The following is a 26,744-nucleotide window of genomic DNA, read 5'->3' as shown; positions in this document are numbered from 1 at the left end:
GCATGGTCATTTAGCTCAGAAGGGAAGCGAGAACAAGAAGCTTGTGGCCAATTACTCAAAGTGCGGTGTATCAGATAATCTACAACGGGCTGTATAATTCTGTATCAACGTCTAGACCAACAATATATTTCTTCCAACCAAGATAGGTTTTGACCTGTCTCGGTAGGCACTGAGTACATTCTAAACATTCGAAATTTTGTATATTTAAAAACGTCCATTATAATATATTTCCCCCTTGCGTATGGAAATTGCCAAAGGGTACAATGCCTGCATTGTTCACATCAAAAACGACCAATGTTCTATTCCTCGGCAGTACCAGACTGGATCACGTTCCGTAGATAGGCCAATTCATCCATCATATCCAGCATAGACGTAGAAGCACAACTAAGGCGATTGGATACGTCCCGGTTGTCAATAAGCGAAGCCGTGTCGTTTTGGACACCATCCGGAAACTCGGTGGTGGACGCGTCGGGACTTTTCACCAGACCCAGCGTCTCGAAAGCATTCATGGCGCCGAAGAAAGCTGCATGTCTTTTGGGGTCTCTCTCCACATTGCACATGTCTTCAATACCGAGACCTGCCATGTCAAGGTCAGACGGAGACAATGACACCGTCAAGCGGGGGAGAGGAAGGTTGAAGCGTGGTGAATCGCTTGCAACGGAGGTCGCGGGTGACGATTTCGAATTCACTGTCAGGTGAGGAGTGTTTGGATCGCTCGTGTCCGAGCCTAAGAAGGGTACAATCCGGTCTGCAGATTCCGCGTCGCCGGGATTGTGGGACAGCTGGGTTTCGTTGTTGAAAGTGGAAGAGGAGGTCATGGACTCGGGAGAGATAATCTCTGTATCTGTACTCCATTCCGAAAAGTGACTTCTCTCGCAGTAGGAGCTGCCGACAACGGAGCCTTCCGTTTCAGTGAAGTCAGAAAAGCGACTTCCTAGGTTCTCGGTATCGAGTTCTCTCTCGCGGGCGTCAATATCACGCAGGGCTTCATCCATCACTGACGAGGGCGAGTTGGGTAACGTAGGAAGCCGCTTTTCCTTGTATGTGAATGGCGTAGGCGTCGTAGCATCGGGAATAGTGGCCGTTCTCAAAAAGGACGGCGACTCTAAGGCCGCTAGTAGCTCTGCAGCCATATATGAAAAAGTTTTTGACGAGTACTCTTCGCTCGCGCTCGTATCGTCAGGCTGCGTCTCAACAGTTAGAGGACTCTTACACGACAAGTGCTCTATGGATTTTATGTTCAATGCACGACGATCCTGAATGGACATTGTCAGAGGGTTTTCATGGTCCGCAGACACAGGTCGGCGGAAGAGAAGGTCTTCTGGATGAAGGGAGTGCTCGTAATGCTTGGCGGTCGAGGCCGGAGCGAAGGCATGGCAAGACTGCTCGGGAAAGTCAAAGCGGCCTTTGCCACTACTACCGGTGCGGCATACCCCAGCGGCATCTTCGCCCTTTGAATCAAGCTCCCTGTCGGAGTGGTGCGTGTTGCTGAGGTCGGGAGATGAAGCATTCAGATAGCGGACTGCAGCCCGAAGGCCTCTTGATCTCGGGGGTGACACCGAGCGAGCAGCCTTGGAGCTAGAACTTCGGGGTGTTTTGTTTACTGAGCTGCTTGGCTGGGAAGTCGCTCTATTGGTCAATGCTCCCAGAGGAGACGTACTGAAGGACCAAGCTGGGGTTGGCGCCTGAAGTAGTGGCGGGGATGTACGGAGTCGGGGAAGCTTTGGCTTTGGCGGCCGCCGTGGGTTCATATACTTGTCCTCTGGGTTCATGGTCCGTACATCAGGCTGCCTGGAGCTGGAGCCGTCTTGAAAGGTATGTGTAGGCCGTGTGTCTGGAAGGATAATGGGAACCTGGAGCACATTGAGTGGCTGACCAGGAAGCAACGGGCAAAGTAATGTCACTGGTTCCGCTTCGTTATAATACTCGACGTCGTTGTCCAGCAAGTACTAGCGAGGGCGTCAGTCTCGAGGTATGACTAACAGGTGGGAAGCACTCACATAATACCAATAAGTACCGCCCATCTTGAGTCCACCAGATCGCGCTGGGGTCTGACGAGTGGGAGTGCCGTCACAAACTATGTCTGTGAATGTGTGACATCCTCTCCAATGGCCAGGACCAACGCGGCGATCCCTTTCCATGGCATACGGTTTCGAGAAGTTATCCCACGACCCGAGCAGCTTGACGGACTTGACATTGGGGCTGGTCGTACTGTGTGGCGGGTCAATCCAGGCTCAAGCAGACTGGTTGAGGGGAACTTACAGCAAGAAGGTCATCAAAGTTGTTGAAGACATGATCGCAATAAATATCGCTATAGCCGAATGAACAAACGCAAGTAGAGAGACGCTGAAGATATATGCCGGATTGGTTGACGCTGAATTGCAAGTTCAATAAAGGAAAAATCCCAAGTATTCCAGGCGATCCGGTGATTATATATAGTCTAAGAGCATGAAAGGACTGTCTGTTGTCTAGGACCAGCCCGAACAGCGCAAGTTGGTGAAGGCGAACTGAGCGACGGCAAAACGCTTCGACGTTTCGAATCTCGCCGGTTGTCCGTTTGCTTCTAATAAGATCCAAGAGGTCGGTATCAGGGGCCGACTGCGACAGTTGAATAGACAGAATTTAAACCGAATGCGAAGCTATTAATGGTATCTGACCGACAAGTTCGATCTGTGACGCTTTGTAGCTGGTGTCTCAGTAGCCGCGACAACCACAATGACGGAAATTGGATGTTCCTGGGCGACAGAGAACGGAGCGAGGAGCACCAATGGGCTTGACGATGCGAAGCGCCAGCGAAAGGGATCGACGACGGCGACAGTATACCAGCGCTTACGGTAGTTGTTGTGGTTTCAGGTCGAAGGGAGAAATTGGTTTTGGGTGCTTTAAGAACCCTTAACCAGAAACCGAAGAAAAATTGACCGTTGTGATGGGACGGCCATCAATAGAAGGTAAAATAGGTGCCGTGAGGAATAATAACCATCAAAACTTGAGCCATCATCGTAAACAATCAACAGACATGAAATGCACCTTGATTATAAGCTAGGATCCATTGGCTGCTGTGAGAACCACATCACAGCCCTGTAGGCCGATATCTGCAGGGGGGGGGGGGGGGGGGAAGGAAACCGAGCGTCGAATCTTGAAGAGGGAGAAAAGGATTGGAAGAGATGAGAGAAATTGCTCGGACTAGTGGAAGATGGCGACAGCATAGGGCAATGATAAGACTTAATTTACCTTGAGAGGCTGGCTTTTCAATATTCGGTCATCAGCCGAGCGAGACCAGCAGAGGGTTCAGCTGAAAGTAGAGAGCCCTTTTGTTGAGTCCAATAATAAGGTAGGCTGCGAGGATTACAGACAGGCTCACGTACCTCCGTATAACGCCATTATTACATAGTACTCCGTATTATCCCCATACCTACTGATGCAGTATTGATAACCCTGCCGAGAATGCGATCAGCAGTACGGAGTTACGGAGTAGAAGCCACAACATTGCAGTCAACCGGCCATGTGGTTGACCGAAGAGTGGAGATCAAGAACACAATTGCCCTCAACCACCATTAGACTGCGTTGCTATACATGAGCAGACCAGTCAACTTCACAGAATAATCAATAACATACGATCATCCACGTGAAAAACCATGCGTTCTCTCTACTGTTGATATCGATCTATGGGTCCTCTTATGTTCCATCCGATGAGCCAATTACCTTGGCAAGATACGTACTCCATACCATAATACCAGGGGCACATTCCTAGGTAGGCATCTTAAAGGCTTGAGGTACGGAGTAGACATAACCATTGTCCAAGCACATTCCAAGACGAACAAAAGACTGGTCAAATGCAATCTGTACTGTATACTAGTTCAACACACTAAGTCTAGTAGACTCGACTAAGTTATGACTGGCGATGCCTCTCTGGCCAGTACGGATGAATCAATCCCAACACACTATCCGGATTACAGACTGGACTGACTTTGGACAACTTAGCTAGCTAATGCAAGTTTCACCGACCCGTAAGCAGACCAGATAGACAACCAGATCCAAACTGACCAGTCGGATTCGCCGCACACACTGAGATCCTCCTGGCGCTTATCCGTGACTAGCCCACCCACACCGCTTCCCGCTGTGGGTGAGCTACACCGTAATCACCAATTTCACCGTAATCACCAATTTTCGATATTTTGACCTTTCGAAGCTATTCCCACCACCCAACATGCCTAAATCTATTAAATTTAATGAATCTGACCTCCTTAAGGCCTGCGAAGCCGCTCAGGCCCAAAATAAACCGAATATCTCCAAGATTGCGCGTGAATATGGCGTTCCTTATTCAACACTACGTGATCGCATCAAAAAGGGCAGACAGGCTCGTACAGCTCGGAAACCAGTGAATAAAGCACTTGATGGGTACCAGGAGGAAGCCTTAATACAGTGGATAGTCTGGATGCGAGATCATAACATGCCAGTGACACCTAAGCTACTAGAAGAGTTTGCAAATCAGTCACTTCAACGCGCTGGTGAAGCTAGACAGGTTAGTAGGGTATGGGCATATCGCTTTGAAAAACAACTCCCAGAACACCTCAATCTGGGCCCTGTGAAGCAAAAGATGAAGGAATCAAAGCGTATCAAGGCTGAGGATGCTGGTTTACTAGCGAATTAGTATAATCAGCTTACCAATGTGGTTAAAGATACACCACCACGATTGGTATACAACTTTGATGAATGTGGCTTCCGACCTGGCGAAGGCAAGGCAAGGAATGTGATTGGATTAAAAGGTTCTTGCCTTGATCTTGCTGAATCTAAGAAGGGTGAGAATATAACAACTATCGAATGTATTGCTGCAGATGGTTGGCAGATGGATCCATGGTTTATCTTTAAAGGCAAGCTCCTACTCTTTTAGACCATTCTTTTCTGACCTTTCTTGCTTCCTAAAGGCAACGGGATCTTCATGGAATGTTGGTTTAACGAGAGCGAGGCCCTACCACCAAATACAACAATAGCTACGCAAGCCAATGGCTGGATATCAGATGAACTAACCCATCAATGGCTTCAAAGCTTTATCAAGGCAACAAATGAGCGTACAAAGAGAGGAGAGAAACGAATACTTATATTTGATGGTCATGGCTCCCATCTTACTGTTGATTTCTTACAGACATGCGAAGATAATAGGGTTATTCCCTTTGGATTCCTTCCTCATACAACACACCTTTGCCAGCCACTGGATGGCAAGCCATTCTTGAGCTATAAGCAACACTTCCGACGTATAAATAATGAGCTATCTTACTGGGCTGGTGAGCCAGTAGGGAAGTCAGAATTCTTACGGGTGATTGGACCTGTACGGGAGAAAGCCTTCAACCAACGAATTATCCGTGAGGCCTTCAAAGATCGTGGTATCTGGCCTGTTGATGGTAGTAAGATAGTCGACAATCTTGCTATCCAGGCATGGGAACAAATTCCAGATGTCTACGCGCCTGATCTTGATGCATGCCTTAGAGGGACACCCTCTCCACCACCTATCTCCTCATCTAGTGTGGATATCACCCCTCCAAGGACGATTCAGGCCCTTAAGAAGAATCAGGCAAAGCTATCTAAGCATAAAGATCTGCTTACACCAAAGCTACAGCGGAATCTTGAACGGATATTTGAACATAATCAAATTGCTGCTGAGCATCTGGCTATAGCAAATGAAACAATCAATCGAATCAGGGCTGCGCAAGCCCCCCTACGGCGCCAACACACTAAGCGACATGTTAAGCCACTCAGTCAGGATGGTATACTAAAAGTACGTGATGCGAATCGATCAATTGCTTCAAGGAAGGCCAAAGATGCTGCTGCACAAGAGAGGCGTTTACAAAGGCAGTGGGAGAAAGTACATGGTAAACCCCCACCACCAGCACCTACACAAGAGAATCTGGTATCAAATAGATCAGCAGGGGCAGCAGATGAAAATAGTGATGTTTTTTTCTTAGATAGTCAGCCAATGTGTTGAGAATAGCTTCAAAATATCGAAAATTGGTGATTACGGTGAAATTGGTGATTACGGTGTAGCTCACCCACAGCGGGAAGCGGTGTGGGTGGGCTAGTCACGGATACAGCCATGCAGGTACGCTCTTAGCGTGCTTTTGGTGCCAGGCAACAGATTGAGGCAGATTCGGACACGTCAGAAACAGCCGACCACGGCAGTTCCGACAACTATGTTTCTGTCCATCCTGTGGAGGATTGATATCGCGTGCGATTCTGCGAGTCGCTGATGGATGTCCGAAGATTGTGAGTTAGAGGAATATCGTGATCTTGATTCCCATGGATCGTCTTCAATAGTCCAGAGCCGGCCGATGGGTCCCGCTCTCTAGTGGTGGCTGAAGGGACTCAATCGAAAACCTCGAGCGATACGAGTATGGAAGATTTCTCCTTTGGCCTTTACTCCATACTGTGCATGACTTTCAGATGTACACCAACTTGGTTTGATGACTTTGTCAGTTCAATATGAACGGGATCCTGCTCACCTTCGAACACCCTGGCGCTTACCGGCGCGTTTCAGCCTACGGATGAGTTTGACTGGGATGCTACCCTACCTGTCATCCCGTTAGCTTTTTTCTTTGGAACGCCCTGGCCAGAATAAATGGCAAAATCTGCCTGCTTCAATTCACGCGTCTAGCAGAGATAGAGGTATTAGATAGATGCGCCAAGTCCAAACTGGAAACACAATAGCCGCCCTCAACCTGAATAACATGCCAAAGCAAAAAGCCACCACGTAGTTATCAATCTCGTCAAGGAGGAAAACACAACTGGCTAAAACGCCTTCCGCTTATCGTATTTCTTATGCACAGCACCCATCGTGCACTTGAGGATACCCTCGGCACTCAGCGTCTGCCCGCGGCTCCCCTTCCATGGCACCGTATCAACAATATCCCTCAGATTGTCCTCCTGAGCCATTTGCCCCAGCTCATCATCCAGATCCTCCAGATATCGCCTCGCCCCCTCATCATCCCCAATCTGGAAGAACTGGACACCAACCTGCCACGGCACAGCGCGACATGCATCCAACCGCTTGGCAACTTCCACAATCACACTCTCCGCATCATCCGTAAACACCCCATCCGTAATCGCAATGATATTCAACGGCTTCACAAACCTCGCCGGATCGCGCAGGTTCCCGTCCTCATCCGTCGCGGCCGCCATCTTCTCCACGCGCCGCAGGTACGGGGTCAGGATCTGCAGCAGCCGTTTCCCGTAGGGCGTGGGCCCGCGCGGCTGCACGCTGTTGAAGATCTCCTGCACGTCTGCCGCGGTGGTGATGTTGTGGTATGCGCCCGTGGAAGTGGCAGTCGCCTCACGGCGGTGGTTGAGGAAGTAGATGTCGATTCCGTCTTGGTCGTACCGCGTGCAGATGGGCGCGATGGCCGCCAGGGCCTCCTCGGCTTCCTTCCAGCGTGCCCCGAGCATACTGGAGCTGTCGTCGACGACGAAGAGTGTGTCGAACTCGCGGAGGAAGGCGTAGGGCGAGTCGCCTGTGCTACTGGTGAAGGAGGCTGTCGAGCCGGGAGTATGTGCGGCTGGTGCTGATGCTTGAGGGGTGTAGGGAGGCGGAGACCAGACGTCGACGTTGCCGGTTTGCACGTAGGTGTTTCCCTTGTGGGGTGTTGACTGGGTTCCTCGGTAGGTGGTCTTTCTTGAGGATGAGGTGCTTGAGCTGCCTGCTACACGGGAGTGACGATGGCCCATTGTGAGTTCTGGATTGTCGTTGATACTATACGCGGGTAAGGGCTGGTGCTGTAGAGGTTCCGGCGTGAGAGATTCAACAGGAGAACGAGGAAGGCAAGGAGATCGAGACTTGAATCTTCCAAAGAGAAGCGGCATTGAGATTGGGATCTGGATGATGCTGGTGGTATGCAATCGGCCCACAAAAAGAGGGAAATTATGATGCCCTTTCCCTGGTTGTGAATGAAGTCAGACCTCACTGAACAGGCAGTCTCAAGCACAGTTCTATGGACCTGTCAACTATAGAAACTTATTGTTTATTCTCTTACATCGCTGCAAATACTAGTCTCTTATATCTGCCATGACCCTTACTATCACGAACAATGAAGGCATATACAAGGCAGACTAAGAATAATCTACCGTCATACTCCTACAAAGAAAAACTTCTGTGCGCCAGGCCAGAAAGGCCTGAGCTTCGAGAGTCATGATCCAGGATCAAGCCTTCAAGGTAATACGAGGGCTAAACCTCGGATGCAGGGACCAATATAAAAACCACTAGCCAACCTGGATAAAGGACGTGCCAAAATACAATGAGGCTGAGTCTTGTCGTCAATCATTATGACTTAGTCACATAACCCTTGCTGCCGTTTCTGGAGTGCAACAGGTCAGCCTTGCAGCACTGCCCCCCGCAACCGTAGCGAAAGTAAGGCTGTGTCGCTGCCTCAGGAACAAATGCATTCGGAACGTTGCAGTCCACCAGAAGGCTCCATATAGCCTATATGAGATATTGACGAGGTGTATTATGTATATGGATGTGTCATTTGCATCATGTACAGCATAAAATCATCTGATAAGGCGCCTCAACGAGATACACGTCCGTCCATCCAATACGCCAGATCGCCCAGACTATACACGAAAAGGTTCAATCAAATCACCGTCGTAAAGGAAGCAGTCATTTATCCTCCAAATGCTTCCAAGCGGTTGCCAAAACCTTGTTCTTCACAATGGCGGAGCTGCTCTCCTCTATGAGCACTCCGTCATCGCCCACGCCGTCAAAGACCCCCGCTTCGGTTTCTAGAACATCGATCAAAGCTAGGGCCTGATCGATCCCCATACCGTGCCCGATGAGCCGCAGACAGTCAATGCCCCACTTGCGCACAGGGTGGTTCTTTCCCTCGGTTGCACCGGCCATGACCAGCGGCCACAGCAGCACGAGACCTGCGGTGTGACACTCGTTGAGGGGGACAGAGCCTGTCTGACTCTCACCTGTGCTGCCAACGCCGAAATGGTAGGGTACGCTGGCGCAGATGTCCGCAGCCAACTGCCGCGTGCTGCTGCGGATCCTGATGCAGTGACTTTGCAGTTCGCTGACAGCGCGTGCGCCCGGTGACTTGCGGTGCAGTCGACGTAGACAGCTCAGTATCATCTCGGAGACGATAATGCGCGCGCAACGATACTGGTTCCATGTATGGCAAATCCAGAGATCGCTGTAGATGTGGTATTGATTGTTGTATGGGAGTATGCCGCGACAGAGTCTCTTGAACTCCGAGTCGGAGTATGTATTCTCGACGGTGGTGTATGAAAAGTCGGGAGGAAGAGATGCAATCCAGGCTAGCAATTCTGCTTCGATGTCGTAGGCCGCTGTTAGAATCTCTTGATTATCTGTCATGTATTTCTGTCTGACATCGGCACGGAGGTTGGCCAATTGGCCGAGGATGTATACTAGGCGATCACCGTATGCCTCTGTCTGTGGGCGGAGAAACATGCCAAGTGGTGCGCATTCGAGCACCGATGGCGGCACGTGTACGCTGAGCTGTAAGCAGCTCGTAATCTGCGAGTGTCAGTTGTCATCTGCGAAAAAGGGGTCAAGCTGCAGGAGCCAGCGGAAGCACATACTATCTGAAATCGCAGCTGGACGAACAGCTTCAAACCCTCCTCATTCTGTACTTGTTCTGGACCGCGCAGTTCCAGAATCGCTGCGGCGCCGCGAAGATGATTCGTCCACTTTTCAATATTTTGTGTTGTCCGGCTGGTCACGACCTGGATAGATGTCTGAGCAATGCATGTGCAGAAAAACGAGGCTAGAAAGGCAGCTCACCTCAAAAATGGCCAGCATCAAGACCGCTCCCAGTGTCGAGTTAGCTTTCACCTCTGCTGGATCTGAGACAGCGAAGGCTAACATTTGCAAAGCGAACCCATATTCCGCTCCAGCAGCGATAATCATCGACATGTCTTGCCGAACCCGTCCAAGCATCGCCGTCCCCACAGCACCGACACTCGCTTTCATAGCCTCGTGGCTCACAGAAAAGCCCGAGCTGGCAAGAAACTCGGGACTCAGGTCTAACATCCAGTGAAACCCAGGCCACCGGTTGTACCGGAGGAAGTAACAGACCGCCTCATCTTGCGTGGTCTGGTACGACGGCTGGATCCTCGTCAGTGGTTGCCGCTCTATCAGCTCAGTCTGCACCGGGCTCTCGTGGCCGAAGTCAATCACATCGCTACTCCGGCCGACCGAGACCGTCGTCGCACCAGATGTGGACTCCGGGCTACTCTCACTCGGCGAAAGGGTTCGCCTGGCCGCCTTCCTTGCCTGTGTTTTGGACTTGCGTGCGGCAGCACTATTCCGGGCCTTCCGGACAACCTGCTGACTTTCATCGCGGAACATCAGCGACAGTTCATCTCGGTAGCCGGGGCAGACCCTGTTGCCTTTGAGGCATTGCGAACAAGCAGGCCGCTCCTGGTCGCACCGGATCTTCCTCGATCGGCATTGGCCGCATCCTTTGCTGGGTTTCCCACAGAAGACCATAGTAAACCAATAAGTTGCTATTTTGTTCGGTCGCACAGGTACAATGTGTGGATGCAGAAACCCGTTCCTGAGTAAGTAAGCTGTGCGAGCAAGTGGTACCACCGGGTGTGCACAGCGGAGAGGGCCAGTCGCGGTATATGGCCTGAACCCTCCTATGTGCTAAGGTAAAGATACGGCTGTTGAGATTCGATTGATTATGGAGATGGAAGATCGTGCTCACTACCACTATGGACCACGATAGGTTTGAGATGCTTCAAGAGGGGGATCCCCAGTCATGGTCGGTTTGGTTCCTGAAACTTTCAGGAGAGACCATGAGTGCACGCCCCCACACGACCGACCCCCATCTGGCTAAGTTGTGGGGTTAAACTTAAAAGTTCGGCAGTTTCCCGAGGTTATCACCTATTATCACGACCGTGATTCTGTTTTCGATTTTTAGGTTAACTGTCCTCAGGACCTTACGGGGTTATAGTTGTCAGACAAACTATCATGTGGCTGTAAGGCTGAGCTCAACATATCCACGCGCAAAACATATGTCACTCCCACCACTATGATCCTGAGGCCGCAAGCTGGTACTCCTGGGGAATGTCCACAGGCCACTTATCTACGCCGTCCAATATTGCCAGCGCCATACCACCGCTCAGATGGATTTGGATGTGACAATGGATCAAGAATGCGCCAGGATTCACGACATGATATCTTATTGCCAACCAAGTGGGGCCGGATACACTGGGAGGCGTCGCGAACGTGTCCCGTATCTGCGGGGCATTAAGATTGAAGCTTTCCGGAATGTGTTTCCGCGCCTCAGTCACTGAGGTATAATTGAAGACACCGTTCCCTTGACCAATGACGAAGAACTTGTTCGAGTGCTTGTGAATAGGGTGTGGTGGCTGTAAAGGGCCGGTGACTCTGAAGATGAGATCGACCCAAGTTCCGTTACGCGTTGAAATCGAAAGATCGGGCTTGGCGGCGGAGCGATTGAACAGAAGTGGGGGCGATTCCTCCACGGAGAGCGGGAAGTCCGAGCTTCCAAGAATCCACCGGTAGGACGCGTTGAACCGGGCGACATCTAGGAAGAAGGTCTGGGCAACGTCTTGCGCCGGTACCTCCACAGGGAAAGGGATCACCCTGCTCTCGTCGAGGATCACGACGTCCGCTGTTGTGTTTGCGCCGGTGATGTCGATTGATGGCTGCGAAGGACGTGATTGAGCCCTGAAAAGCGTGTTGTAAGACATGCTCGCATTAGCAGTAATAAGTTGGTTGATTCCGGCGTTCGCTACACGCACGGTGTAATCACCAGCCGGTTTATCCAGTTTCACCATGACCGAATAACGGTTTCCATTGCCGATGGTGATGGCATCCACTCGAACCGGGACGATATATCTTCCATCGATGGCGTATATATACATGGGATGTTCGTCGATTGAGAAAGTAGGCATCGACACACCAGCAGCACTAATCAGGTCAAAGCTGGCGTACGAAGCTTGTGGATCAACGAGGAGTAGCTCCGTCGATCCCTGAGACGGAGTACAGCCAGAAAACAGTGTCGGTGGCGTGGCACTAAAGTTGTGTGGAAAGTCCCCTTGGAGCAGAGGAATCGTCGGGGGCGCGCAGCTGGGAGAGTCAGCTTCAGATCAATATGTCGAATCGCCGTATTTTTTTCACTCTTACCCAATATCAGTCAGCGAAGAGTTTCCCAAAAATGCCCACTTTGCCGCGCTATACCGATCCAACGTACTGCGGTCTAGACACTGTACGGAGCCCCTTCCATTGACTAATAGCGCATTCACACAGTATGCGTCTAGTCCAGTTGCCTCTTCCGCATGCCACAGCTCCTCGGACGTCAACTGGCGCCAGTCACTCAGCACTATGGGGGTTGTCCTTTCTTCGGCTCGTCGCATGGCCTTGACTTCACGTGTACGATTACTTATCAACCAAAAGGGTTTCTCCACTTCGTCACCAGGACGGATATAAATCGCTCCGTATAAGCCATCATCAATCTGCCCTCTGCTGTGAGCGTGATACATATAGCTGCCATACTGTCCCGCATTCCATTTGTAAAGAAAACTGCTGCCGGACGGAATGGGTCTTTGCGAAAGACCAGGAACTCCATCGGACCATGGCGTCCCCATTTGGTCAATACCTGATTGAGGTGAGGTGTCAGCCTTGGCTAGCAATTGCTGTCAGTGAACAAGCTTTACCGTGGAAATGGACTGCGGTAGCAAAGGGAAGTTGATTATCTACCAAAAACTCGACATCATCGCCCTGTCGCACGTACAATGGCGGAGCTGGAAATTGGCCATTGGTGAGAATCATTTTCCGCGCAATACCAGTCGGAGTCCAGTCCTCCCATGTCAGTGTGATTTTGAAGCGCACCACACCAGCTGATCCCCATGAAACAAAGCATAACAGAAGCAGGCCTAAGGAAGTCAGTCCATCGCGAAAGAAGCCCATGTCGACTGAGCAGATGCCAACTCAGTGCAAATGCAACGATGCAGGGTATAATGCAACAGGGGGAATCCATTGCTTTATAACTTCCGAAGAGACTTACTGGGCTGCAGTGCGCCCGCTTCCTCTTTGAACAAGTGGCATGACTGGCTAACAAAAGTTCCGATTTGTGCAGTATGGCCTTGTCCAGACGCAACTATGCAAGAAGATGCATTCCAGTACATTCATTAGCTGCGCAATTCCACTAGCCAAATGAGCCTCCTCAGCTCAGCCATACTGTGCAAACCAGATCGCCGGGTCTGTGGCTCATGAATTATCAAATCACACGTCTATAGTGAGAGATAGTTTCTATTAAGTGAGATATCCGTCGATCACTTGGATCCACGGCATTGTCGGTGTGGTTAAATCCTCACTTCTATTGTTTCTATCACAGCGACGCGCGGGCACATGGTTCGCCAAGTCAGCCAAAATCAGCCTTCTGGAATCAATAGATCCGCAATCGGGCTGCATAAACACTGCCTGCAATCAGTAGACTATCCCAGTGTAGGATGAAAGCATGCAGATCCTTGATACCATAGCGCAACTAGTGATTGCTGAGAAATTTAGACAGTGAGTCGCTAACGGATAAGTTGAGGCTTCGGCACAGATAAGATATGTGTGGTCTTACAGGCAGGCCAGTCTTAGAGAGCACAAAGGAAATTCAAAACAGGGGGTAGAAATCAAACAATACTCATATTTTCCGACATTTTAGCAATAAGTGGACACAATTCGGTGTGATGAGCTTGAGTTGTTACAGTTGAGAAAAGGGCGGGTTGTCGTTCGGCAAGCTCTCGGAATATGTTCGACAAGATCTCGGGAGTTACGGAAGCTGGAGGGTAAAAGTTGAAGATCTTCCAGAAAAATGGCCCGCACGCTCCATCAGGCAGATCTGGTTCAGACTTCGGATCTGGAGGTCCTTGAGGGCCAGGTGAATACAGATCAAATATATGGACGGTCACACAAGCCTACAGATCCAACCTACCTTACGTCCGCTCAAAATCCCCTCAAGACGCCAGTTCAGGGAAGAGTACAAATATTCGCATAGCATTTGGATTAACTCAATATGCTCAAGTGATGGCGAAATACAGGCCCCCATGCAATGTACAGCCCTGATATGGACAAAGGACTCTCGAAAGAGCTACCCGAACTGATTCAGGACCTTCAGCGGCACAGCTCGAGCGTTCGCGACATCGTCAAAGTCTTGCAACATGCCGACGAGGAGAAACTCCCAAGCTACGTGCTAGAAACAATCATCCATCCTCGATCTGTCTTTGGTTCCTGGGTTTCACCCTCATATGGTTTACCAGGAACAAACTCGGGCGCGTCCCCACGAAGCTTCGAGGTTGGAGTCGATGCGGCGAACATCACCTCCTTGGGACTCTTTTCCTCTGAGGACGGCGAGTATATCTCTGGGGGTGGCGAATCTGTGAAGCTTGGATGAGGCGTGAAACGAGGTGGTTCAGACTCCTAGCGTTGGACAACATGTCAGTATCCAAAGAAGTGGAAATAATCGGCTGAAGGAGCGACCCAACAAGTTTGGTCAAACATACCAGTCGTCCGCTTGCCCTGCGAATGTCATGCAGAATCATCTTGTACTGGTCTACTTGCTCCCTCATCCGCTGCGCAAGAATAGGAGGAGGAGTAGTAGTAGTAGTAGTAGTCATCATTGCATGAGTCGGATTCATGGCAGGATGGGGCCCCATGAAAGGCTGTTGCTGGGTATAACCAGGAGGGAAACTATTGATCATTGCATGAGCCGAATTCAAGAAGGGACGCCCGGTCATGACAGGTCTTGGCTGAGCATACACAGCAGGGGGAGTGGCCATCATTGTGTTGGGCGGGATCATGGTGGGCCGGCCGGTATTGACCGGTCCCGGAAGGCCTAAAACCCAGGTGTGCACGGGTTGATGATGCTGATAAGGCAGAGACTGGTCATTAAACGCGTTGATGCGGGTTCTGGGAACTGGTGCTTGCGCGAGCTCAGGAGGAACGAAGGGGACTCTCGGGTCTCTAGAGAAGCGTTCTGCGTCTTGCACGGGGAAGGGTGGGAATCGCTCAATGGTGCGGCCTCTCATTTGGTCTGGAAAATTGACCATGTTGGTCGTGTTGCCGAAATTGTTTGGCTGCCACTCGGCCAAGTTAGCGACTTGAAACACAAAAGACTGTCATAGCAGGATGGTTTTGATGGTGCAGAGACGAGACTCGAAAAGACAGACTTACCCGGTAGCGCTGATTCCTGTGTTCCTTCCGCATGATGCTTGTTACCGAGAATACTGAAGGATAAAGTTCAGGACGAGTTGAAGCAGCAAGAGGAGGAAGCTGGGAAGTTGTGGGTGGCCATCACTTTAGCATTGGGTAAGAAGAGGGAGACGTGAAGGATCTGTTGCACTCTGACACTCAACGGCCATTCACAATATGTTGAAAGCCTTTGGCTAGCATGGCATTAGGCAAGGCCGCTTGAATGAACAAATAGGCTAAGCATAACAATTCTTTGTGGTACTGTATGTAAGTTTATTTTCCAAAATTGACAAGTCCCTGCGAAGCTGAGGCTCTTTGATCTTTGTACCGTCGGAATCACCTCCTTCTGTATCGTTGTATGAGGACCACTCTCACTGCCAAATGCTGATGCTTCTAGTGGGCACCAGTTCGATTCGTCTGTAGAAACACAATGAGAACAGTTTTGAAGCTCAACTACTGTACTCATTGAGCGGAAGATGAGACAAGCATTTACTCATGACCACTTCTTTTGTAGGGCTACGCCCCATTTTTTTTTCTCAATTTTCTAGTGTTTTTGTGGCTTTTCTAACTCATAATTGAGAGCAAAAAGAAAAACAAGACATGGGCTGCAGTGTTCACTCGGACAGAAGCCTTTTTTTTGTGATTTTTGTTTTTTCTGCCCAGTTGAAACATTAAAGAAGCAGACAAGCAGAAGGAGCAACTGAAACGACCAACGAAAATGAAACCATCATTTGCTGCCCGAGTTAGGGTTTGAATGAAGGTGTGGACCGACTCAAGGATGACCAAGACCAGGGTATCGAAAACGCAAGACAGCAAAAATCGTCATTGCTCATTCATTTATCAGTCATAAGACAGATATCAGATGAAAGTGATATCCGTAATCGTCATCAGTCGTGCAAGTCATAAACTGACGCTCTAAGAGGCGACTTTGGTCCGAGCTTGAAGGAACCTCTCGTAAAGAGCTCTCTCCGCAACGGTTTTCTTTTCCATTTTTTTGCGTAGCGTCTCTTCGGCTTCTGTAACAACCGCACGCGCGTTGTTCACAGTATCCAGTTGATGCTTGAGTGAGAGAGTTTCCTGTACGCGTCATTAGCGAGACGGCCCAGTCACATGAGGTTCACAACGGCAAAGAGACTTACCCGAAGCATCTCTGCTCTCTTATCCCGGTCGGCCTCTTCACATATCTCTCGAAAAATCCGAGGAATAAAGGCAGAGATCTCCTCATCTTTCTGCTCCTGAGGAAGATTCAACCAATCTGTGTTTGATGTATGAGTTGTCTGGGAAGAAGCAGCCCCTGGAGACTCGGAGGTCGCTGCATGTTCTTCTGCGATCTTTTTGGCCTGTAATGTCTTCTTGGATCCAGTCGCTGATCTGAGATGACGAGAAACGCGAGTCGAGCGCTGCGGGCTGCCAGTAGAAGCTGCCATCGCTGAAGTTCTCCGGAAGCGGCTGTCTGCAGCAACAGGCGTTTGCAATCTCAGGTTTGTGGCCGCTCTAGTACGCGTTGACTTGGTAGGCCTAGCAAACGAGGGGGTTTGGTATTCCTCGTAGACACGTGGTGAAGGAGCCGGGATGGAAGATAATGAGGAAGTAGGAGTCGGGAACGCTCCGGGTGAGACATGGATAGGGGCACTAATGCTGCGAGCACCCTTGCTCCAACCAGCTCGTTCGGGCAGTCTGGGGGATCTAATTCGTGACTTCGAGGCTGTCGTTGCCGATTCCACTTTACCATCATCCTTACAAGCACGATCGGCTGCACCGCTTTGGGCTTGGACTGCAGACTCTTCTACCGCAGCGTCGGTGCTCTCTTCATTCTTGATACGTGCTTTATCAGCGGCATTTTTATGCTTGAAGATGTTGCGAAAGCCGTCAAGCATGCGATTGCTCCTCGAGTCTGGGAACTTGCCTTTTCCGCGCTGTGCGCTATGTTTATTTTCGAGCACGATATGGTCGAAGGTCACAGTGTGTTCCAAATCTGTTGTGCCGCCAGGATTTGGTATATTGGGAGTTCTAGGAGTAGTCACGGCAGACTCTCCGTGGCTAGCGGGAACCGACTGTAGTGAGGACGTTTGAGTTGGGTGCGGGCCGCTAGCGGCTGCTGCCCCCTTAACCCTCGCAGCTTTCAGTTCAGGCAAAGGTTTGTCCTTGCGCAAGAACGCATTGTGGCCATCGGGAAGCTTAGGCACAGTAGGTACCACGTACTGAGACGGAAGATCATTCAAACTGGGATTGTGGAGATCGATGAGGCTTGGGCTACCAACAGGCTTTCGTGGAATAGAAAGGTCACGTCCGCTGAAGTCCCTTCTGGAGTTATTCTCAAGAGAAGGCCGAGGGCGACAAAAGTTCCGAGAAGCTTCAGGGGTTCCAGCAGGGCTGACCTTTGCTTCCTGACCTCCTTCAACCGATCTGGAACCCTGCTCACCGAGGCGTGCGTTGTGGGGGCTACTCTGTGTAGCAGTACGAGGGACGTCTCTTTTGAGATCAGGAGACGATCTCGAAGAAAGCTTCGGGGTGCCCATGATAACATTTTCCGCCGACGCCGCGATCTGCAGACGTGGTCCGTAGAAGCGTTGAGCAGATCGCTCGAATGGCCGAAGATTATCGCCAGTGTAACCGCTGGGCCTCTCCAGCTCGTCGGCGTCATCCTGATCACCATCCCAGTCGCTACTGGAGGATGATGTGGATGAGTAGCGGGAAACCTCATTTGCTATGTCTTCATCGGGTATGAACCCCCACAGAGTGTCAATTTGGTGCTGGAAAGGCGACACATGAGGCCTGCGTGTACTTTCAGTGGCATGGGTTTTAGCAGCCTCGTGTCCAATAGAGCCACCTTCAGGCATGTTCTGATGCTCCGTGCCAACCTTTCGGACCGCGACGGGGATTGAGCTACGGTGCTCAGAAGTCACTCGCGCGCCTTTCTGTTGGTTACCTCCAGCACCCACCTTCTGGGAAGCTGGGGCAGGGATACAAGTTTCATGACTGGCGTGTCGAGGTGTATCTTCGTTGGTGTTTGTGTCTTTGCAATATCAGCAAGAGCTTTCAGGTGGGAAGGCCGTACGTACCCTGGCTGAGAGCCTTAGGACTTACATACTCAAAAGAGGTTGTGTTGTCCTGGTCTGATTTTGCAGTGGATGCAGCATGATCTGCTGTCTCCACAACACCTGCGTATGAGTACTTGTTAGCATCTTAACTATAAGGTATAGCTGCTGATAGATGGAAAAGAAGCGAAGGTCCTCATGAAGCTACTCATCAGCCACCGCAGGCTTGAGATAGCTGAAGAAACAGATCGGAGTACGGGAGCTCTTCCACATCATTGCAGAGCATAGGAATTTTGAACTAGAAACAGCAGAGCTGTACCTTCAGAGACTTGAAACTGAGACATGTTATCAAGGTTGCCTGCGGTGTGGTTGCCCCCAGTCGAAGAATCAACAAAGGGATCCTTTGACGCAGAACCTGGTCCAGGTGGCATCCAGGCTTTTTTCTGGATTCGAAGTGGAGTGATAGTTAAATCGGAAGATGTATCTGAGAAAGAAGATCGAGGGGAAACCTCGTCGAGGCTATTGGGCAAAGTGTGATATTGAAGTATGGATGAAGAGAGTGAGAGTGGACGACTATTCTGGCGCTGAAGGAAAGAGGAAGAAGTTGCGGAAGATTCAGTTTGGGTGATGCCTTCGCCAGAACTTCTGAAATTTGGTTGTGTTTGAATAAGAGAGGCCACATCTGAGAAATACAACAGGGACTGGCGCACTGTGCAGTCCTCGTCTTCATTCACTATTGTAGGGCCAGGTCCGTCTTCGACCTGCGTACTAGTGCCAGCCTCTGCGAAAAGCTCTGCGAGCTTCGGAGAATCAGCTGCCCGGCTGTATACTGAGATCTCAGAGTATCGTCGACAGTCCCAGAGTGTGATGGTGCTCCCTACCTTCTCAGAGTAAGTCTTTCCTGGACACGAACCTCAGGTATATCCACGTACAGACAAAGTTGATAGCGGTCTTTTCTGAAGCCTAGGGAGACCAAGGAACATCGAAGCTCGCCTGAGCTCTTTGATCTCCTTGATATGATAAATTGGCTTGCACTGTATGCCATCCATTCAGCTTCCCTACAACTTACAACAAACGTCCTTGACAACACGTACCTCGAGAATCCTTTCTTGCGCATCCTTACGCATTGCCTTCACAGAGGCCTTCAGTGCATGTAACGTCCTGAGCGCTCTGATATTCCTAAGATTCTTCACAACACCTCTCACACGAGCTTTCCTGACCTGATACCTCTTTCTGATCTCCTTCAGGATTCTCTCTTTCCGTGACTCTTTCTTGATCTCAACCGGTTTTGGTCGGAAGAATATCGGTTCAATCCCCATGATCTTAGGAATAGGAGGACCTGTGTATTGGCGCGGTGGCCGATACTCAACAGGCTTAATCTTGGTCTCAGTGAGCAACATAAATCGTGGGATTTCCTTCGGCTGAGACACTCCATCCTGCTTATCATTCGATTTGTTGGTCTGACTCCCGGGGCCCTCGCTGGGAGGGGAGGGGGGGTTAGGAGGCAACTCCTCTGCAGCTTGCTTCAAGTTCGGTGCTGATGCTCTGCTCCTAACCCCTGGCACATAGCTTTCCTTGATTACCTTACGCCCTTTGCCGCTGGCAGGAATATTGATGGCACTTCTTTTGGTCCTGAGATTAGGAGCTGAGCGCTTCTCTTTCAGCTTTGCTGAACGTGGGTCATGCTTCATCTTGAGTCGTGGTCGACTGCCCTGCGAGCAGGCAGAGATATCGCCTCGCAGGCTATTACTCACAGAAGGGGACTATCGGGGGTTACGTTCCAGCAATTGAAACACAGGAATGGGAGATAAGCAGGGAAAGTTACCTATTCGACCTTGGTTGTACTATGTTCGAGCATAGTAAGTTTCTACACAAGACGGCGATCATGCAGATGTTCAGGTTGGTGTTCCTGAGGACGAGAGATGAAATGACAGCAAGGCGACTTATTCCAGGCCTGGTAAATGTTGTCTTGAACCCGAATGAGGGCTAAGCTGATACTTCAGTCCTGAGGCAAGTGGCATATGTTATTAAGATGATTACCAAGTAGATCAAAGGAATGGAGTGCTTTCCAAGCAGACATGCAATTAATGACAGTTCTATTCTGAAAGAACACAATTGCGAGAGCAGACGAAGATATCCTTCACTTCACTGTAGGCATAGGCAACCTAAGCGAGGCGATTCCTATTTGGGAAACCAACTACATGATAGATAGCACACCTCAGGCACTGGCCATTCACGGTCGCCTTACTTGTGTTTCTTTATTGCTTGGGGTCATCTAACCCTCGAGAGATGCAAGTTGAAACCAGGAAGATTAGCATGGAAGCAGCTTTCTTTGTATTCTGATGCCTCTTGTCCTGAGTTTTATTGCGATGTATGGGGACGTGCAAATCCTTCGGCGCCTAAGCTGACCCTACCTAAGGGACAATCGCATGAATGTGAGCATTCGTGATCATGGCACATAGACATATCGCTTTTATCTGGAGCGAAGGGAAGCGGAGCTTCCTCGTATACTGGTGCTCCTGTTGCACATACCTTTTGAGTATTGTAGGCCCACCAATTTCGCGTTTACAAAGCGAGTAGAAACTCGCTAGTATCACATTTGTTTTGTCGCCGAACCGGGTCCCTCAGTGTCGACATAATGTCCTCTTTTTCGTTTTACTGCGCTCCGCGCATCTTCTGACGTTGTCTGTGTTTCTTCACTGGGATCCTCATCCAACCACTCGGTCACTTCCCATTCTATTGTCGTCGAGCTGTCATCACTAATCCCCACACCGCGCCTTCTCTTCATTATGCGGCCCAGTCGACTTCCCTCAATCATCTCCTCGAACCACGGTATACCCCGCGTCGTACCCCGCCTGTAGCTCCGAGCCAGGGCAGGCGCACGAGCCCGCGAAGGCACGACAACTGCTGACTGGGCGGACGATGTTTGCGTATGCTCAGCTGGGCTTACAGTCACGCCTGTATTCTCTTCTTTGTCTTCTGCTTCTCCGGTTTCTTCCTCATCTTCTTCGGCCTCGTCCGACGATCCCGGAAGAAGGTCGAGGTCCTCTAGCATGCGTTGAGCCTCGCCGTACAGACTACCAATGGTCACAGACATATAGTCTGCCTCTCCCCGAGGAATCTCACTCCAGTAAGTGAGCGGAGTACCGCAGTATCCGCAGAAGATGCGCTGTGTGTGAGGGGCATGGTGTGGGGTAAAGACCCGTCGAATGGTGGCATGGGTTTCATCAGGAAAGTAAGACTCGGTGTGGGATTGATACCAGCTCAGGGGAACTCGCAACCATGCGGTAAGAGGAGACCCATATGATTTTCCTGATACATATCAGTCTTGCGTTGCCTTGGGGCAGGTACAGGGCATGGCATGATTTCTTGGGCCGATACGTACGGTGATCCCGGCTGTTGTCAAAATAGATATGAGCGTGGTCTTTTACATTATCTGGGATGTCGATCGAATACTGATTGCGACCGCATAAGCAGGAGCCGCGGAGAGGTGCACGAGTACTCATATTCTGGATGAGGCTATTATCAAGTCTGGATGTCGTAAGTTGAGCTTGTCTAGTATAAAGTTATGGATTGACGCGGCGATGTATGATTGAGTAGTAACTGCGAGCAGGATAATAGAGAAATACAAGTCTAGTAGGAAAGAGGAATAGGAAAGAGGAAGCTGTTTAGAAGCAGTGTCATTGAAGGAAGAAGAGAGAGGTTTGTAGTAAGGTCAGAATCGTTGGTCGTATGAGGAGATATTCGATAAGCATACCGATGACGTGAAGAGGCCCAGACAACGGATCCCCGGAGGCTTGGCCAACCTCATCTGGCGGCTAACCGCGACGCGGATTTCTATTTTCCGACTAGTGGCTTCAGTCCAGACTCGGCTGTACTGTGAAGTAGATACGAAGTAACTAGGACTCATCTAGTTAGTGGGAATCAGGGTGAGGCCAAGAACGAGGGATTAGAAACAGAGAAATCGGACGGGCTTGATTCTCCGCATGCTACTTGGTTCGGGCGGAGGATGGCTGGCTTGCTTAAATGCTTGGATCCTCCAGAACCAGAACCACCTGAGCCAGAGCCAGAGCGGTCTTTCTCCTTCTCTCGACAATGATCTTGATCTTTACAATCCTCAAGCCTTCAATCCAGTTACTTCTCTGATTCTGTCACTCATTATTTGTGGTTCTGATTGCCTGTTTGTTTGTTTTTATTCTCGAGTGGTCTTTTTATATACCACTCGTCCTTCGCACTGATTGTCACATGAAAAAAGGCAGTCACATGCTTCCACCTCTCACAGCAATTTGATTGCAAAATAATCCCACCACCAAAACAAGACGAGGAAAATAAGAGGGAAAAGCAACATGCCATCTGCACAACCACCAGCGTCCCTTGCCTCCAGCTCCTCCGAACCCTCCTATTCTCCCATTCCCGCCAGCGCAAGCACAACAGCAGAGGACGGACATACTCGCTCCTCCACCACCCCCACCGGCCCCTCATCCTCCAAGCAAGCGGCCGCCTCAGGCACAGCGACAGACCGGGATAAACCACGCCTCACGGAACAAGAAAAGAAAAACAACCACATCGCCTCGGAGCAGAAGCGACGCGCCGCGATTAGAGAGGGCTTCGATCGGCTTACGGAGCTGGTTCCAGGGCTGGAAGGGCAGGGCCGGAGCGAGAGCGTCGTGCTTCGCAAGACAGTGGATTTCATACACATGAAGCTACAGGAGAGGCAGGAGCTAATTGCTGAGATCGAGAGCAGAGGCGGACATATCGATGATGCGTTTCGAACGTGAGGAGTATCGTATCACAATGCGCTGAGGGGATTTCGTGGACACCAGCCGAGGTCTCGGCATTGCGGTTGCGGGTTAGGTTGTTGTCAGGGCCTGACATGGACAAAATGGGACACAACCACGTTTTCATGGGTTATGACTTTGTTTTATGGGATATGTGTGTTTCTTTGGCTTATGCGATAAGAAGCTGGACGATTTTCTGCCGAGCTTTGGTGCGTCTTTCACCGAAAATGGGGGGTGGTCGCTGAGTTTCTGGCATGCTTGGACGCAGGCTGGATAGTTATGGCGCTCTGGGGTGTTCTTTGGTCACATTTTACTCTCTGAGAGTCGCATTTGGTAGAGCGACTCCCTATTCCCTGGTCGGCTCTTGTCGTTTGAACTTGATACCTTGATACAGACTTTGAATATTGCTTAATTACTGATGAGAAGTCTGTAAAGCTAACCCTACTGTTCTACTTGCAGTTCTTGTTCTATGGATATAAAATCACCATCAAATGTTCCTTGACTTATTCCATCCTCAATGTCCAGATCAAAATCCGCAGCGAACAACAGTATCAATAATAAACATTGGAATCTCTTATAATACACACTAAGATGGGTAGTCAAGCCATATCATCGCGAGTATTCAAAACCAACGAACATTCCACAACCCAGAAGTCCCAGGTGAAATAAAACAGATCAAGAGATGAGAAGTGCCCTGTTAGATCGTAAAAAACGCCGCCCAATGCAATCTCTTTGTCAAAACCAAAGCGGATCGGCTGTGCGAGACTCATAACACCACTGGCTGAGTCTACACAGGGGTTCTAAGTGGACCTGCGAAACGAAAATAGGTCTAGTAGTCGTCTCTGTAGGCACGCCGGCGGCCTCCGAAGAAATCATCGGCGTTGCGGTGATTGCCAAACCTTGACTCACGGCGGTCAGAATTGAACTCGCGGCCACGGCGAGAGTTACTGGCCCACATATCGCGATCGCCTCCGCGATAATCAGGTCTGGTCGACATGTTGTCGCTGGAACCGCGGTAGTTCGCAATACGAACACCAGGTACTCGATCAAGTCCCAAATTACGGGCTAAGGTCGGACTCAGTTGGGGAGGTACGGGCAGGCCATAGCCGTGCACGACACAGTTGTTGATGGCCTGGATCAGATCCTGCTTGCGAGCAAAATAACCTCTCAAGGGGCCCAATAGGGACGTGTATGCTCGCCTTTTCAGACTTTCGGGAACTTCTCTCACAGCATCCTTAATCTCCTGGATGAATCTAGTTGCGGGGGACTTGGGGTCCAGTTCAGGCTTGGTCATATCGACCGTAGCCGTCGCGAAGGTCTCCTTGTCTAGGTTGAGCGGAATGCCTTCTAGTTGCTTGAGGAACTCAGGCAGCTCTCCGCGGTGGGTGAGAACCCAGCCCTCGCCAGTCTTGTTCGCCCGTGCCGTACGACCCAGACGGTGAATGTATGTGGCTCGGTCCCTGGGAATACTGACTTGGATCACGTGAGTTACATCAGGGAAGTCCATGCCCCGCGCTGTCACATCGGACGAGAAAAGGATGGCAGACTTAGCAGCCCGGAAAAAGTCAGAGGAGCGTGTCCTCCGAGCCTGAGTCAGCTGGGAATGGATTTCGTAGACACGGACACGGCGTAGCGGATGATGACGCTGCTCGACTATGTTGCGGAATGTCTCATAGACCAGATTAGTCTGCACGGTTGAGTTGAAATAGACAATTGCCTTGAATGGGCGCTGATTTGGATTCTCCTTTTCGCCTTCGACATATTTCGTCACAAACTCGAGAAGAGCAGGCATGGCATTCTCGTAGCCTCTGAGAATAACGTACTTCTGAGGCACTGTGAGATGGGTAGGGACCTCGTCATCTCGCACGGTCTTGACGAACTTGAAGTTAGGCTTCATGGTCTTACGAACCATTTGCATGACTTCCCTTGGGACCGTCGCGGAGAACATGAGCGTTTGACGGTCAACCTTCATGGGGTCCGGAAGAAGACGCTGGATATCGATGATAGCATCCGAAAACCCATCGTCCAGTAAACGATCTGCTTCGTCCAGTACTAGAGTGGACAGATTGGGGGCCGTTACACCATTGTAGGAGTCGGAGAGGACATCCTTGAGTCGACCTGGCGTGCCGATCAACACATGGCATCCCTCTCTTTGGATGCGACGAAGGCCCTCGCGCTTCTGAGTTCCGCCAACTGCAGTCTGGACAATGACACCTGAGTGAGCCGCTAACCGCCGAGCCTCCACAGCAATCTGCTCTGCCAGCTCACGAGTAGGGGAGATGATAATAGCGCGGATGTCGGAGGAGCTCGCCTGTGACCTCCTCCAGTTCAGCCCCTTCAAGGACGGGTCCTTCATGATATTTTGGAATACCGGCGTTAGAAACGCAAGGGTTTTTCCAGTACCGGTCTTTGCCTGAGCCAAGCTGTAGAAAGAGATGCACAATTAGTTTCGGTCCAAGGGCTTTTAGAGCGAGAGCATCTACTAACACATCATCTCCTTGCAGAATTTCACGCAAGGTCTGGCTTTGGACATCGGTCATAGTTTTGATATTCATATCTTTAACAATTGCGCGAATGATTTTCGGGTCCACCAGTCCTCGCTCGGCCAAGTCGGTGAACTCTCTCAAAGGCTCCTGCGGAGCAGCCGACTGGAGGTCATCAGGTTGCGCCTGCGCTTGAGCAGACGCCGATGAAAAGAAAGGCGACGACTTATGCAGCAGTCGCACGGACTGGGGGCAGGCTGTAACAGGAGAAGTCTGGCATCTCAGGAGCTGCGAATTCGACGGTCTGCAGATGGTCCGAGGGACGGAGGCTCGAAGAGCGTGGACAACGCCATAACGGCGAACTGCGCCCAGCATCATTAAATCAGTAAAGGGGGAATATAATTGATATTCTATGTCAACAATTAAGCCGAGAAAAACAAAAATCGAGATGAAAAAAATCTCAAAATGATGTTGGCTGATGCAGGATTAGCCACAGCCCGAAACTTCAAATCATTTTGGGTAAGGGAAAAATAGCGGCAGAAAAAGTTCGAGGCTGCAGGCGGTGAGAAACTGGCGGCGAGAATCGGTGCAAATGTATGATGATTGGCCGAGTGGCCTCAGACACATCCACCAAGAAGCACCAAACTCAAACTAGACAGCGTTATGCTGATGCTCAGCAGTATGAGAAACAAGACAAATAAATGGACAGGTGAGGATCAGAGTAAGTACAGTGTGGCTTACATTCTACTATCTAATGGTCCAGTTTCTCAATCATGTCCTTGCGCAAAGTCGTCAAAGGGACGAGTCCGTGGCAGCTGTCTCCATCATAGGGGATGGCAAAGGCATTTTCTGTTGAACAAAATTTTTGATAGTTTGTGCAATCGTTCGAGGATTATCGAGTTCAACATGTCTACGTAGTACAATCGTTGAGGTTGAGTGTTTGTATCACGGAGGCTTCCGAATTGTCTGACCAGGTGATGAATGCATCCAGATGGATGATAGCGAACAAGCTCTTGTGTGCATGTTTGAGGATTTTGGCTGTTCAAAGGGTTGGAAACTGTGTCTCCTCAACGGAACCCTTGAAAAGGGTGTGCATATGCACAGTAACAAACTTCACACTTGTGATGTGAAATGCTCTTGAACTATCAGTATTCATCGTCCTCTCACAATAGTAGGGACCACCAATAGACAGTCATGTCAAGGACAATTACTGGAAATGAAGTCTGCT

At 50.2% G+C, this 26,744-nt stretch overlaps 9 protein-coding genes across 9 annotated transcripts; 1 reads left to right on the top strand and 8 right to left on the bottom strand.

The window, feature by feature from the left end:
* Window positions 1-151: 151 nt before the first annotated feature.
* Window positions 152-3,446, bottom strand: AFUA_1G15700 (uncharacterized protein). Its single transcript, XM_747843.2, has 3 exons — window positions 2,263-3,446; window positions 2,001-2,211; window positions 152-1,949 (listed from the first exon to the last, which is right to left on the bottom strand). The coding sequence occupies exons 1-3, from the start codon at window positions 2,292-2,294 to the stop codon at window positions 300-302; spliced, it is 1,893 nt and encodes a 630-aa protein (XP_752936.2). The 5' UTR covers window positions 2,295-3,446; the 3' UTR covers window positions 152-299.
* A 2,616-nt stretch (window positions 3,447-6,062) lies between these two features.
* Window positions 6,063-8,030, bottom strand: AFUA_1G15690 (uncharacterized protein). Its single transcript, XM_747842.2, has one exon. The coding sequence runs from the start codon at window positions 7,846-7,848 to the stop codon at window positions 6,781-6,783; it is 1,068 nt and encodes a 355-aa protein (XP_752935.2). The 5' UTR covers window positions 7,849-8,030; the 3' UTR covers window positions 6,063-6,780.
* A 285-nt stretch (window positions 8,031-8,315) lies between these two features.
* Window positions 8,316-10,798, bottom strand: AFUA_1G15680 (Zn(II)2Cys6 transcription factor). The gene is made up of 3 exons (XM_077803986.1): window positions 9,788-10,798; window positions 9,586-9,729; window positions 8,316-9,520 (listed from the first exon to the last, which is right to left on the bottom strand). Exons 1-3 carry the CDS (start codon window positions 10,493-10,495, stop codon window positions 8,642-8,644), a joined length of 1,731 nt encoding a protein of 576 aa, XP_077660154.1. The 5' UTR covers window positions 10,496-10,798; the 3' UTR covers window positions 8,316-8,641.
* A 51-nt stretch (window positions 10,799-10,849) lies between these two features.
* AFUA_1G15670 (multicopper oxidase) lies at window positions 10,850-13,195 on the bottom strand. Its single transcript, XM_747840.2, has 3 exons — window positions 12,694-13,195; window positions 12,164-12,635; window positions 10,850-12,106 (listed from the first exon to the last, which is right to left on the bottom strand). Exons 1-3 carry the CDS (start codon window positions 12,944-12,946, stop codon window positions 11,041-11,043), a joined length of 1,791 nt encoding a protein of 596 aa, XP_752933.1. The 5' UTR covers window positions 12,947-13,195; the 3' UTR covers window positions 10,850-11,040.
* A 584-nt stretch (window positions 13,196-13,779) lies between these two features.
* On the bottom strand, window positions 13,780-15,075 carry AFUA_1G15660 (uncharacterized protein; the record flags this gene model as incomplete). Its single annotated transcript, XM_747839.2, has 2 exons — window positions 13,780-14,446; window positions 14,530-15,075. The coding sequence occupies 2 exons, from the start codon at window positions 15,073-15,075 to the stop codon at window positions 14,213-14,215; spliced, it is 780 nt and encodes a 259-aa protein (XP_752932.1). The 3' UTR covers window positions 13,780-14,212.
* Window positions 15,076-16,132: 1,057 nt separating this feature from the next.
* Window positions 16,133-20,061, bottom strand: AFUA_1G15650 (uncharacterized protein; the record flags this gene model as incomplete). Its single annotated transcript, XM_077803985.1, has 5 exons — window positions 19,325-20,061; window positions 18,575-19,132; window positions 18,280-18,378; window positions 16,357-18,233; window positions 16,133-16,294 (listed from the first exon to the last, which is right to left on the bottom strand). Exons 1-5 carry the CDS (start codon window positions 19,944-19,946, stop codon window positions 16,133-16,135), a joined length of 3,318 nt encoding a protein of 1,105 aa, XP_077660153.1. The 5' UTR covers window positions 19,947-20,061.
* Window positions 20,062-20,241: 180 nt separating this feature from the next.
* Window positions 20,242-22,040, bottom strand: AFUA_1G15640 (uncharacterized protein). Its single transcript, XM_747837.2, has 3 exons — window positions 21,641-22,040; window positions 20,788-21,567; window positions 20,242-20,669 (listed from the first exon to the last, which is right to left on the bottom strand). Exons 1-2 carry the CDS (start codon window positions 21,759-21,761, stop codon window positions 20,849-20,851), a joined length of 840 nt encoding a protein of 279 aa, XP_752930.2. The 5' UTR covers window positions 21,762-22,040; the 3' UTR covers window positions 20,242-20,669; window positions 20,788-20,848.
* A 201-nt stretch (window positions 22,041-22,241) lies between these two features.
* Window positions 22,242-23,837, top strand: AFUA_1G15630 (uncharacterized protein; the record flags this gene model as incomplete). Its single annotated transcript, XM_747836.1, has 2 exons — window positions 22,242-22,435; window positions 23,798-23,837. The coding sequence occupies 2 exons, from the start codon at window positions 22,242-22,244 to the stop codon at window positions 23,835-23,837; spliced, it is 234 nt and encodes a 77-aa protein (XP_752929.1).
* A 25-nt stretch (window positions 23,838-23,862) lies between these two features.
* helA (putative DEAD box RNA helicase HelA) lies at window positions 23,863-26,017 on the bottom strand (the record flags this gene model as incomplete). Its single annotated transcript, XM_747835.2, has 2 exons — window positions 25,521-26,017; window positions 23,863-25,456 (listed from the first exon to the last, which is right to left on the bottom strand). Exons 1-2 carry the CDS (start codon window positions 25,892-25,894, stop codon window positions 23,863-23,865), a joined length of 1,968 nt encoding a protein of 655 aa, XP_752928.1. The 5' UTR covers window positions 25,895-26,017.
* Window positions 26,018-26,744: the final 727 nt, after the last annotated feature.

Source organism: Aspergillus fumigatus, chromosome 1 (assembly GCF_000002655.1).
Source record: "Aspergillus fumigatus Af293 chromosome 1, whole genome shotgun sequence".
Lineage (NCBI taxonomy): Eukaryota > Fungi > Ascomycota > Eurotiomycetes > Eurotiales > Aspergillaceae > Aspergillus > Aspergillus fumigatus.
Note: the sequence above shows the minus strand (reverse complement) of the source record. Positions and strands in the feature narration are given on the sequence as shown.